Source organism: Hemiscyllium ocellatum, chromosome 2 (assembly GCF_020745735.1).
Source record: "Hemiscyllium ocellatum isolate sHemOce1 chromosome 2, sHemOce1.pat.X.cur, whole genome shotgun sequence".
Lineage (NCBI taxonomy): Eukaryota > Metazoa > Chordata > Chondrichthyes > Orectolobiformes > Hemiscylliidae > Hemiscyllium > Hemiscyllium ocellatum.
In genome coordinates this window covers 128006256-128020355 of record NC_083402.1, presented here as the reverse complement: position 1 = coordinate 128020355, position 14100 = coordinate 128006256, and the positions used below count along the sequence as shown (strand labels likewise).

The window sequence follows — 14100 nt, the reverse complement described above, 5'->3', positions numbered from 1 at the left end:
CCTGGAATGAAAAATGCAACTGGGGGCGGGTGGGGGGTTGGCTGGGTGGAGAGATGTGGTCACGCTTTATGGGAGTCATGGTTACTGACCCTGAAAATGAGTGTGGAGGTTTGCAAGCTGGAACAAAGGCCAGCCTCAGTGCATTGGTGCTTTGCTGAATTTATGGAAAAGAACAACAACAAAAAATACACTCTAGCCCCACACAATACCCAAGTCCTATTCATATTAACCAATGTTACATCATGCCACCCATTAGCCCTCAAACCATCCAAATCAACATATGGCCCTCTAGATACCCTTCATCCCTCATATTCCCATGCCAACCTATGCCCTTTCACACATTCTAATGGTCCAATTATATCTTTCATGCCAACTTGAGTCAATTCACCAATCGCATATTGACATTCATACACTTGCTAGCCTTTAGGCCTCTGCATACATCTCCTGACCTTTATAAGCAACCCCTTCACCAACGAAGCATTAACTTACATCAACCAATCCTCCCACCCCTACCCTTTCCCCTTACACGGACCATATCTACTCAGTCAGTATGCATCATTGGGTGACCTCAGGCAGATATTAAATAAAATGCTTAAAATGTCTATTAATCAATTGACTTTATTAAAAAGCAACTCATTGATTAAAATCCATTCACTACAATTAACTTCCTTTATTTCTAATTGAATATCAAACATTGGAATTCATCGTCCCACCTCAAAGAGTTCGCCAAAACTCGGAACCATCAATCAAACTATTCACCCTACTCTGATAACCAAACGTTGTACAGATGTATAGAACTAGCCCTGCATTTGGAGTCTTTTGCCTTATTTCAACAGTCAACAAAATAGCAAGCACTATCTTTTTAATAATGAAGACAGATTTCTTTTCAAAGAAATGAAATTTTTAAAATGCCCTAACATCCTGGCAGTACCTTGATAGTTCCAATGCCCAAAGCCATTCTCCCAAAGTGCATTTTACTCCCCCAAAGATTTCCTAGGGTCAAAGTATCCAAAAAAAACCTTTAATTCTCCTAAAAGTATGCTAATACTTCAACAAATTCCAGATGCGTTGGACCTTTTCCTCACCAGGTCCAAAACGCATAGATCATAATTTGGTCATTTCATTAATAAAAATTACAATCAGTCCAAGGCAGCTGCACTTTTAACTTGTGCAGTTGCCTCTGTCAAGCAAGCCCCATTCCCATCCACTGTCCTTTCCCACACACGGAAGGCTCTGCCATCAGGGTCAGAATTTCTGTGCTTGGGCCTCTGCCATCACTTTTATAATGATGAAGAAGCCACCTGCATGAAAATTCAGACCAAAATTTTTGACAACCCATAAACAAATACTCTTGAAACATAAACAAAAATTGCTGGAGAAACTCAGCAGGTTAGACAGCATTTGTGGGCAGAAAGCAGAATTAACATTTCAATTCCCCGGTGACCTTTCTTCAGAACTTCCATTTCTCAGTTGAATTTTGCTGCCGAGTCCCATTGTTTAGTTTAAAGTTCATTAGGCTTTATAGCTTCAACTTTTCACATTTTATGGTCCTCCTGCTACAGAATCTGATGCAACTAAAATGTTCTGTGGATGTTTTAAGATTCCTTTTTATTTTGTGTAAGTGACATGGCAGAAGACATTTTGCTTCATGTTTAATTTTCTTAAGAAATAAAGGTATATCTATAAAACACTTCAACATTAATTGATCGTGAAGCATTGCAATCTATGTCATGAGGTAAATGACAAGTTAATCTAACTTTGGTCATATTATTTAACAGAGGCATCTTGTCCAATGCACTAAGTACGTACTGACTTTTCTAAAAATAAAACCTTCTTTTACCGGAACAGACAAACAGGAACTTAATCCATCCTTTTGTGTAAAAGACTGTAGCTCCAACAATGCAGCACTACCTTAGCAGTATGTTAAAGCACATGACTACATCATATGTAAAAGGGATGGAATAGGATTTGAACACACAATCTTCTGATGCAAATGCATGATTTCTCCCAAGTGGAGAAAGCTGATATTATGCAGGAAAATAATGGAAATATTTGTGGTCGATTACGAAGAAAATCTAATTCTGTTCATTTTTGAAAAAGTCAGTAGCAATTTCAGTATTGTAGCACCTGATATCTATAGTTGTCAGACCTCTACTCTTATTGCTAGCTATTATCCTGAAGAAATTGTTCACAATCATGATGGTTGGACAAGAATAAATTTGAACATAACTGTGACACTCTCTATGCTTAACTAGCCACAATCACTGGACAAACACAAAGAATACATGGGTGAGAAATTAAAGGATCACCAATTACAAGAATGTACATACTAGCATTTTCAATAACATTATATGAACTGTTGTTCAAATATATTTGAGTCATGAAGAACTAAAAGGCTGATTCAAACCAAAGATGAAACAGTAATCAATACAGAATCCTGACTGAGGAGCAGATTAATTATATGTTTGATGATTGGGTTTGCCAGAGATATAAACGACCAAATGTCTGGGGTTATTTCCAAAGTTTGTGTATTTCTGAATGATTTTGTCTATTCCTTTATTCAGATGATGGCCATCAATTCACAAAACAAATCCACAATGCATGTTTTATAATTGTAGAAATACTATCTGTTTGCTCAGTTGCACGCAAAAACATGAGAATAGAATGGGAATATAACACTGTTGCGGGTCTGTTCTGCAATTACATTTTTATAATTCATTGCTTTCATTTATGGAGATGTGGGCATTACTAACAAGGCCTGTATTTATTGTCCATTCATTAGTGCCATTGAATTTGCTCGTTGAGTAGACAATTAAAAGACAAACAACTTTGCTATGGGTCTGGAGTCACAAACTCCACAGCAGGGAGTGATGGCAGATTTCCTTCCCTAAATTATGTTGATGAAGATATTAAATTTTACAATAATTGATTTTGGTTATCACCATCACCAATACTGTGGCTAGCTTTATATTTCAGAATCAACAGATGATAATCAAATTCCACCACCTATCATGGATGGATTTAAATCACAACTCCAGCTTGGGCCTCTACAGTATTTGTCCAATGATGTACCACAGTACCCATATGCCATCATCTCTCCATCTTCAACATTGACCAGGGACTTTAACTCCAAGTCGTCCTCTGTTTCCCATATCCCTTGATTCTCTGACAGAGCAAACTTCTGTCTATTTCAGTCTGAACTACATTGAATGACGGAGTACCCACAATCCTTGATAGAGAATTCTAAAGGTAAATAAACCTTTGAGTGAAGAAAATTGTCTTCATCATAGTCATAAACCATCAAACCCTTGTTCTGAGACTCTGTCCCCATGTTCTAGTTTCTTAATCAATCAGTGAAAACAATCTTTCTGTGTGTTCTGCAAGACTCTTTAGAATCTTGCACACCTCAGTCACCTCTTTCGCCTGATCTCCATTATCTATGGGACCAATAGACTGAAGTCTATCATAGAACAACCTTCACATCTTAAGCATCAATCGAGTGAACTTTCATTGTATTGCCTCTAATGCATGATTGATTGTACTTTTTAAAAATTGGCATTGTTAAATACATAGCTACAAAAGGATTTAATATTCGGAACACTCATAGCTTCGGATTAATTTCTTATAGTCTTTTCTTTTGCAAAGTAGTTCTGTGTTTGTAAACATTTTATTGCTGCTTACCCTTGTGTAGAGATAAGTATTCACTATTCACTGGCAATAATACATTTTGACAGGTCAGGTAAATCTAGTCAGCTTTTTCCATTTATAGTGTTATGACATGGGTTAAACCCTTCTGCTAATCTAAACCCGACACACAGAGAAGCTCATCTCGCACTGTAATCTGTTAAATTCCGAGAGGCAAAGAACTATCCCAGATCTCACTATTTAAAGTAAAAAATAACAATTTTGTTCTTTATTATGTCCAAAAGAGAACATTAAAACAACAAATATTTGCAACTCCTTTCTCTTAAAACTATCTTTTACCTCCCGCTCTACAACACTGGTCTGATAAAAAAAAAACCCTGATTAAGATTTACAAACAAAAATCACGTTTCAAAACCAGCAATCTTTGTCGATTTTTCTTTGTCGATTTTCCTTTGTATTTTCCAGGGTGTCTTTTCTTCGGTCTTTTGCTGCACAACTTTTCTTATGGACAGGTACCTTTCAGAGAGCTATTCAGCTAGCAGTCTGTACTTGTGCTGGTTTTCCCCCTAACTGTTCAAAATGTCCAATTTTATATGCCAAAACACTGGATCATTTCATTGGTATGATGCAATCCCAAACAGTAAAATTCAAATTTGATTGGATTTTGGTATCCAGGGCATAATTTAAGCTGATTGGCCAAATTTGAATTTGGTTTTGTTCCATGGCAACGCAACTCCAGCTATTTGTTTCAACCAAATGTTACATTTCAAAATTGTTCAGCACACTCTGTGCTTGCAGTCAGTCCTTGCCAGTGTCCTCTCCCTCTTAAAAAGGCACAGTACACCTACACTTTCATAACAATAGCTCCTTCAATTATTTTAAAACATAATGCCATAACTGTTCAAATGGATCAGCACAGTTCATCAGATGTTACACCACCCCAGTGCGTCCCAGTAATTTGGAGTGAGAACCAGATGTAATGTGGAGTTGAAGAGAAGTCAGTGGTTCAATCTTCTTGGTCAACTTTAGTTTTATTGCTTTTGGCGCCTGACAGTAGAATGGTTCCACCTAATGTCTTAGAAACAGTATGCAGCACACAGAAACATAGGAATGACATGTCAATTTGCACAGATTATGACTACCGTGAATGTCCTCTGAAAACCCATACAACCAAATAAGGCAAGTGAAAATCTGCAAAATAAAGTAAGCAACTTAAATTTGTCCTGTCTCCTGAAGGACTCACTCACATGGATGCACCATCATGATCGGCTGGTGTTTCAAGAGGCCACTCATGGAGTTTGAACCTCAACATCATAGTGTGAGTTCATCACAAGGGAGCATGATATTCCTTGCACATTTTTCAGTTCAGACATCAAAAATGTGAATTTCTCTTGAACCCATTGGCCTTAAGCTGTGTCCCCAATTGGATCAACTAACTCAGGACAACCAAGCTGTAAAGATGGGACTTTCTGTTAGTAACACTAAAACAATTCTCTTTTAACTGGAGCATCAATATTGTACTCTGAAGAAAGAATGTCATTGTCTCTTACTCCACTTTTGTGGAATTGTAAATTTGGATTTTAACCTTCTCATCCTTATTTGCAAAACTCTTCTCTGGATTTACCTCCCTAGTCCTAAAGTCTCCTCAAGCTGGAAGACCTGTAATATCTATAATTCTCCAAAACTGTTCTCTTGACCATCTTTGACATTTCACAATACAACAACCATGCTCTCAACTGCCTAGACTCTAAGCTCTAAAATCTAGAGCTTAGAAAGCACTCCATTTCTGACCTTCCTATTTTAAGAAGCTGCAAAAACCTTCTCTTTGTCCAAGCTTTTGTAGCTTCATATCAAATTTTGCTTCACAAAACTACACTGAAATCCTTTGGGACAATTTTTAAAAATAAATACCATTTGCTGTTGCTAATAAAATTGGAACCAATTAAACTTAGTAAAAACATAATTAACAGACTGGCAACTAGAGCAGTATCTGTTGAATGATTGCCTTTTTTGATATGGTTAAATCTGCTTACTTTGATTGGTATCTTTCAGTTATTTTGTTCATGCATTGTTTTCCTTTGGCATCTGTAAGTGCAGTTAGAACCACACTCACAATGTGGTTTGTTTTAATATTGTTTAATATCTAACTACATCAACATGTCAGTCTAAACTCTGAAAAGTCACTGGTCAAAATCACCTCTGTATTCTGTAAAGTTGAAATGATTACCAAGTTAAGTTGCAAGTTTATGAAATGCACATTGAATTCTTAGCATGCTTCCAGGATATCATGGTCAAAACTGGAAGTATTAAAAGCATTATTATCAGATAACTTTACAGCTCTGGCCAAGATTGTTTAGAAGACTGAACAAACTGATTCTGCACTTGCTTGGATGGGTGCAGCTCCAACAACATTCAATAAGCTTCACACTATCCAAGACAATGCAGCCCACTTGATTGCCACCACATCCACAAGCATTCACTCCCTCCAACTCTGATGCATATTAGCAGTGATGTGTACCATCTACAAGATGCACTGCAGAAACTCACCAAAGATCCTCATCCAACTTCTTCCAAACCCATACCACTACTATGTGGAAGGACAATAGAAGAAGCTGCAAAAGCTTGGTTAAAGAGATACTTGGGAATACCACCACCTGCACATTTCCCTCCAAATTACTCACCACCTTGACTTGATAATACAGAATATCACTCTACTTTCAGTGCCATTGAGACAGAATGCTGGAACTCCCTCCCTAATGGCATTAAGTCTACTGACACCAAATGGATTGCAGCAGTTCAAAGAGGCACTCACCACAACCTTCTCAAGGGCAATTAGCAATTGGCAGTAAATGTGTTGCTCACATTCCTTAAGTGAATAGAAAAAAATTAAAAGCAATGATAATGAATAACATGTTTTAGAATGTGGTAAACAGTTAAGCTTCATTTGTCCTTTTATAGATAAGATGCTGCAGCATCTAGCTTAGTAGGATAACAAAGCAGATTGCATGCATGCATACATTCCATAAGACCATAAGACATAGGTGTGGAAGTAAGGCCATTCGGCCCATCGAATCCACTCCGCCATTCAATCATGGCTGATGGGCATTTCAAGTCCACTTACCAGCATTCTCCCCGTAGCCTTTAATTCCTATGTGTATTACATCTCCATTTATAGTATCATATAAATACAGATTTGGATTCATAGAACACCTCAGCATCATTTTCCCCACCATTAACAAAAGAGAGGAACTCTGATCAGGAAACAGAGAGAACTACTTTTTTTTTAAATTGTGCAAACATATTTTTAACATTCTCCGTTTACCTCCTCAGCTTCTGCTTAAACCATCCAGTACCATCATCCACATCCTATCTTGTCTTTTTTCTGACTATCAATCACCCTATGCTAGTCCCTTCCATGTCTCTTCTGTTCTTCATCACATCAATTTGAAGATCCTTTCCTTCTTTCTCAGTATTCCTTATCTATTTTATCATGGATGTTGCTGGCAAGACCAGCATTTGTTGCTCTGTCAAGATTTTTCTTCAGGAGGTGGTGGTAAGCTGCTTCTTGAACCGCTGCTGTCCATGTGGTGCTAATGCATTCCCAGTGCATTGAAAAGGGACTTCCAGGATTTGATTCGGCCACAGTGAAGGAACAGTGACATGATTTTATGCCAGCTTGGTGTATGACTTGTGGAGAACTTGTTAGCAATGTCCTCCACTCTGCCATCATTTACAAACTGTGTTTTCTCTTGCTTCAGGCTCTGGTGGAGCCTCTAGCCATCTTGCCAATACTCTCTCACTAAGCACCTCTTACCTGGTTACTCTCTCCCTACCTTTGTAAGATTCCTTAAAGTCTACTTTAGCACTGTAAGTGACAGTGGTCATTAATCTTCCTTCCACGTGTCAACTATAATGTCGGCCCTTGAAATAAGAAATGATTATCACAAATCATGAATACTGGAGAAGATCAATTAGGATCGAAAGCCAATTGCGACGAGATTCCATTCTAGATCAGTGATTACATCTTTTTCATTTCAGGAATGCATGACTCTCTCAAGTGGATCCTTTTTGTTGCTGCTGCCACGGGCTTGTTCACTGATGACAGGATTGTTTTACAATCTAGAATAATAGATCAACCTTAGAAAGCTGCTTAAGTTACTGATCAATTAAAAGAAACTGTACTCAGTGGATGTGGATTATTTGGGAACTTGCCCTATTCGCATGTGCACTGTAACAGGTTAAAAAACAGCTTGTTGGGCTTGAGTGGTACACAGATTTTTTTTTAAAAAGCTTGTAAATTTATAGTCTCTGCTTCTGTAGCCTTTTCCATCTGGCTATCAGAACCCCGACAAACTGAAGCCCAATAAACAAATATTATCTGATTTCAAGTATTCAGCAAAATAATTTTTCCAACAATGCTTACACTTGTTCGATGATCCTTGAGATTTGTGTTGTCCTCGTACAAGTCTGCATGTAGAACCATTCCCATTGCAGACTCCACAGTTGTCTTCCTTAGCATTACTTCCAAGTTGATGGTCACAGCCAACAACCTGCCAAAAAGCAGCATTGGGAGGAGAGCATTGGTTAGGATTGATATGTTGCATGTGCACTGTAAATTACAATCACACTTACAGATACTCAGGGAAGCATGACATCCAAGCAATGTAGACATCCTAGACATTTTCCTCAATATGGATACAATAGTTAACTTTGTGAAGTATAATGCGAGAAAATGGGAAGTTGTCACTTTGCAGAATGAATAGAAAAGTACAGCATTGTTTAAGTGGCGAGGGATTGCAGAATGCTACAGTAACAGATAGCAATGGGAAGAACTCTTGTAGTGCAGTGGTAGTGTGCCTACCTCTGAGTCAAGAGATCCAGGTTCAAGTCCCACTTATTCTAAAGCTATGCAATAACAGCTTTGAACAGGTTGATTATGAAAAGTATCTGAAAAAGAATGAACCTGGGTGTGTGTTCTCAAAACATTAGGATGCAGAAAGAGCAGGTAAATCGACAAGCAAATAAATATTGATTGCAAGGCAGGAAATTAGTGTCTAAAAGTAGGCAAGAATCCTACAACTAAAAACAGAGCATTAGTGAGATCACACAAAGACTCCTTTGTGTAGTTTTTGTTCACTTTGCTGAAGGAGGAACATACTTGCATTGATGGCAGTTCAGAGAAGATTCACTCAGCCGTTTCTTAGGATGAAGGGTTTGTCCCAGGCCAGATTTTAGCAAGTTGAGTCTACATTCAGAGTTTAGAAGAATGCAAGATGATTCTATCAAAACCACAAGATTCTGAGGGGGGGCTGACATGGTAGATACTGAAAAGGATATTTTTCCTTGTGATAGAATCAAGGACTGGTTGGCAGAGTTTTAAAATAATGGGTTTCCTATTTAAGACAGTGATGATGAGGAATTTATTCTCAGAGAGTTGTTGGTGGTTGGAATTCTCTTCCACAGCTAGAAGTGAAGAGATTTGAATTTATTCAAGTCGGAGTCAGATATCTGATCAATAAAAGATCAATGGTTGTGAGGAACAGGCAGGAAAGTGGAGTTAACGCCACATCAGAATAATCCTGATCTAATTGGTTGGCACACCGGGCTTGAGGGGCCAAAGGGAGGTAACAAGAGCTGGATTGGGTCATTCAACCCCATGGAACTTGTATACCATTCAACTTGACCATGACTAATCTTCTACTTCAACATCATTTTCCTGCACTACTCCTATATTCTTTGAACTCTCTAACATCTGGAAATATATTGCTCTGTCTTGAACATAATGGCTAAACCTCTACAACAGCATCAGGTAAAGAATTCCAGAGATTCACTATCCTCTGAGTAAATCAATTCTGTGACTAAACATTCTATCCCTTATTCTGAGACGGTGTATCCTAGTTCTACAACTCCAAGACAGGGAAGATATGTTTCCTGCTTTCCCAAATTGAGCCCTGCAAGAACGCTTTATGTTTCAATAAGATCGGCGGAAACATAAGCCTGGTGTCTTCAATTTCTTCTTAACTAACATCCCACCCTGCCAGGAATTAGTCTGATGAGTCATCATTATGTCTCCTTAATAGTTCTGCAAAAGAATTAGGAGCTGCACTAAGCACCATCTAAATGATGTTATAGAAGCATTGTAGCACAAGATCACAGTGTTGACAGACACATTACCTCTGCTGTTATTAGTCTGTGTAACTATGCATAAATAGTCAATCTAATTTGTCCAACATCCCAGAGAATTAATAAACAATTTCATTCATGACCTCTACAGATTAGTAGAGAACTGTAATTATGTAGATATGAAATCAGAGCTCAGGATTGTTGGAATTATTGATGAATTTTTGTCAGAACTATTATGTCCAATGAAGATTTAACTTTGGAGAAAGTTATTCAAATTGTGTTAGAAGCAGAAACCAGGAAGACTCTCACACAAATACTGAGAAAAGGAGTAGAACAAGAGGAGATCAAATCTATTCAATTTACAAAGGTGTAAGCATTCTACAGATACATTTGAAAAGCCAACACAGTATCTCCTGTTTGGCCTACTCCAAGAGTTAATGTTAGTGCTTTGAAACAATAAAGACTACACAAGCACAAGCAGTACTGAGCTGTGAAAAAAGAAATGCTATATCTATAAAGCTATATGTCAGCTCAAGAATATGAGATGAATTAGAATAATTTGAGGACAGAAAAAAGACAAATGCTCTCTTGTGCAAAGAGGTTAATGCAATAGAACATCCGCATTTAAAAGATATATCTTCAGTAGACATAAATCTTCATTCAAAAAGATACCAGAGGCATGCTTGGGGGTAATTCATGCTCTAATCAGTTTGAATGGGACCATTTGTGCACGTTAATCCTGTTAATTTTAAACTTGATATACATGCACATATCACTGCCTCAACAGATCAAACACCACAGCTGAAAAATCAAAAGGTACAATCTTTGGAGAAACTACATGATTAAAGTGGAACAGCTCTCAAGAGCAACTATATGCTACAACTTACAAATGGAATACAAATGACTGAAAATGGTCACAATAATTTGCAAGCAATAGTTCTCACATTTGAGACTGTGCGCATCTTGATCTCAAAATACTTAAGGTGGCAGATGGAGTTCAATTTGTTGCAGGAGAAGAATTTGTTGATAAATAACCACTATCAGTCAGTCAGTGAAGGAACAGTAGGTAGAAGATATTACTGGAGGTTCTTAGCCATGGCAGAACCAACACAGAAAGGATCTAATGAGATTACCATTGCTGGCATCAGAATTGTTTCACAATTTACTTTAGCTCACTTAAGGATTTTTAAATTCTTCAGCTAGCAAATCATTTTCCAGCTCAAATTGACACAATTGATTTGACTTTGATACTGGAAATGAGCTGAACAAGTCAGAATTTAGTTCTTGGTCTTCTGAAGTAGAATTTCACTCCCAAACTGAGCAAAATCTTCTTTACAGTTTAATGTTGGGTCCCAGTCCTGGCAACGGATTTCCCATAGTCCAGCCTATTGGCATTGGGAATTAGGCCCGCAAAATATTTTTAAAAAAACATTCATTATGGCTGGCACAGGGCCAGAAGAACAGGGTTTTCCCCCTCTGTTGCATAAGAAAAGCTTGAAAATCTCTGCCACTAGCTGATCCCTTCCCACCCTCAAATGCAGAAGTCCCACAGAATAGCCCATGGCTAATATTGAGTCCTGATAGCTGTCAGATGGAAGTGGGTGGGACAGAACTAATAAGCCAGATAGTTTTTCTTATGCTGCTGCAAAGCGCCTTAGCCCATGAGTTCAAATCCCACTTTAGATACTAGAGCACAAACATCAAGATCAACACTCCAGTTTGATTCTGAGGGAATACTGCATTGTTGGGGTTATTGTCATTCAGACGAGACTTCAAGCTGAGACCAATGAATAATACACAATTCAATCTATCAGTCCCAACTTACTAGCACTACACTGATCTCCATTTCACAAACCCTTCAATTTAAATTCTTGCTTTTGCCTTTAATTTCATCCATAACATTGCTCCTCCCAATCCCTGTCATACCATCAGAACCTTAACCTCTTTGCTTCTATTCCTTCAATAGAAGCCTTGCCTTTATTCACCAGTTTTCCACCATCTGGGATTCTCTCTCTTCATTAAAGGCATTTTTCAAAATGCAATTTGTCACCCCTCATTTTCCTTTGTCATTATTTATTGATTACCATGTTGAATCAAAATGCCTCAAGATTTTTTCCGCATCAAAGATAGGTTAATTGTTACTTAATTCCAGATATTAATTCATATTAAAATACCAATATTTAATGAAATTCACTTTAACTTGTTATACAGTGTCCCACTTTGCTAGTTTAATGGGTTGTTACTTTCAGGAGAAGGTAGGAGAAAAAAGATGAGATTTGGAATAAATGAACCAGTGGAATACACAGTAATGTGATTTAGATTACTTACAGTGTGGAAACAGGCCCTTCGGCCCAACAAGTCCACACCGACCCGCCGAAGCGTAACCCACCCATACCCCTACATTTACCCCCTACCTAACACCAAGGACAATTTAGCATGGCCAATTTACCTGATCCGCACAGCTTTGGAATGCGGGAGGAAACCGGAGCACCCGGAGGAAACCCACACAGACATGGGGAGAACGTACAAACTCCACACAGTCAGTCGCCTGAGGCGGGAATTGAACCTGGGTCTCAGGCGCAGTGCTAACCACTGTGCCACCGTGCCGCCCACAAAGGGACATTAAAGGAAAACACCATTAGACTGAAAAATTGAATTACTCAATAAAGATCTCAATTAAATAGTAACTTAAATCACTGACTATTATTAGATTAGATTGAATTTAAAGATTTCAAAGTTTTATTTAAAATAAAGAGGAAGGGAAATTACAGAGAAAACAGTGTTAGTACCAACAACTTCTATTAAAAGAAACCTTAGAATACATGGGTATGTTCTTAACTTCATACTTTAGGAATGACTAATATTTAAATATTCCTCTATAGTAAGTGTATATTAATAATATCAAATTGCAGGTGAATGACTAGGTGGAGAAGAGTCAGTCTAGGAATGCCACAGGGATCAATGCTGGGGCCACAATTAATTACAATTTAGATTAATGATAATTGAGTGATGGAAGTCAACGTATGATAACAAAGGTTATGGATGACAAAGGTGGAAAGGTAAGTGGTGAGGATAACAAAGAGTCTGCAGAAGGATTTAGACAGGTTAAATGACAGGTAAATACTTGGTAGATGGATAATCATGTGGGAAAATATGTGTTATTCACTTTGGCAAGAAGAATCAAAAAGCCATATTAATTGAGAAAGACTGCAGAAAGTCACAGCACAAGGAGGATTTGGGTCTTTATGCATAAATCATTAAAAACAAGCATCCAAACCCAGCAGGCAATATGGGAATGTAAATGGAATGTTAGCTTTTATTTCAAAGGGGATTTGATGTAAAAATAGGGAAGTCTTGCTAAAACTACATGAGGTACTCATCAGACCACACCTAGAATGCTCTGAATAGTTTTGCTCCTTATCTAAAAGGAAAGGTATACTGGTATCCCAGACAGTCCAGAGAAAGTTCACTAGATTGATTCCAAGAGCAGAGGTCTTGAGGAGAGGTTGAGTAGGGGCCTCTATTCACTAGAGTTTAGAAGAATGAGAGGTGACTTTATTGAAACATACAGAAGGTTCTTGAGGTTCTGGATAGGTTAATGCAGAAAAGTTGTTTTCTCTTGTGGGATGTTCTAGGACTAAAGGGAATAATCTCAGAGGAAGCAGTGACCCATTTAAATCAGAGATGAGGAAGAATTTCTTTGCTCAGAGGACAGTGAATCTGTGGAATTCTTTACTGTACAGGGTTAAAAGTATAAGTACATTTGAGGCTAAGATAGACATGTTCTTAATCAGTAAAGAGATCAAGGCTTATAGGAAAAAGGCAGGAAAGTGGAGTGGATAATGATGATTGAATAGTGAAGATGACTTGCTGGACTGAATCGCCTACTTTGCTCCTACGTCTGATAGTCTTAAAGACAAAACTAACAGATTTTACAGCATATTATTAAATAATAAAAACAATTGTTCATCATATCCTTTTTCTTCCAGTGTAGGCTCTAATTACTTACTTGGCAGTTTCCACTAATGCACATGTGCAGAGTCTCTGTGTAACATCGTGTGCCATCGAGCACTTTAGGTGCCAGTTCCACAACTAATGCTGTCCCTTTCGCCAAACATTTCAGTGCACAGGGTCTGTCAGGGTCATTGTAAATAGGTAGCCATTCATAGTATTGTCCTTGGTACTTGACATCATTGTGAGCAGAGCATTGCTGAGCACGGAAGTCACCAGCTTCTGGAGGGCATTCCTCGATGGAAATAGATGAGACAAGTAAAAAGCACTGATTTGCATAAAGTTATGAAATTTGAATTCACTGAAAAATGTTCAATTGAC

At 38.0% G+C, this 14100-nt stretch overlaps 1 protein-coding gene across 1 annotated transcript in view; it reads right to left on the bottom strand.

Annotated features, from left to right (window-relative positions):
* Nucleotides 1-14100, bottom strand: part of LOC132825016 (ADAMTS-like protein 1) — a 280127-nt gene that overhangs the window by 197519 nt on the left and 68508 nt on the right. Inside the window, exons 4-5 of the mRNA XM_060840015.1 lie at nt 13778-14014; nt 8069-8195 (exon numbers count right to left, since the gene is read on the bottom strand). Of these exons, the coding sequence (XP_060695998.1) occupies nt 8069-8195; nt 13778-14014 (364 nt within the window). The remainder of the gene's footprint in view (nt 1-8068; nt 8196-13777; nt 14015-14100) is intronic.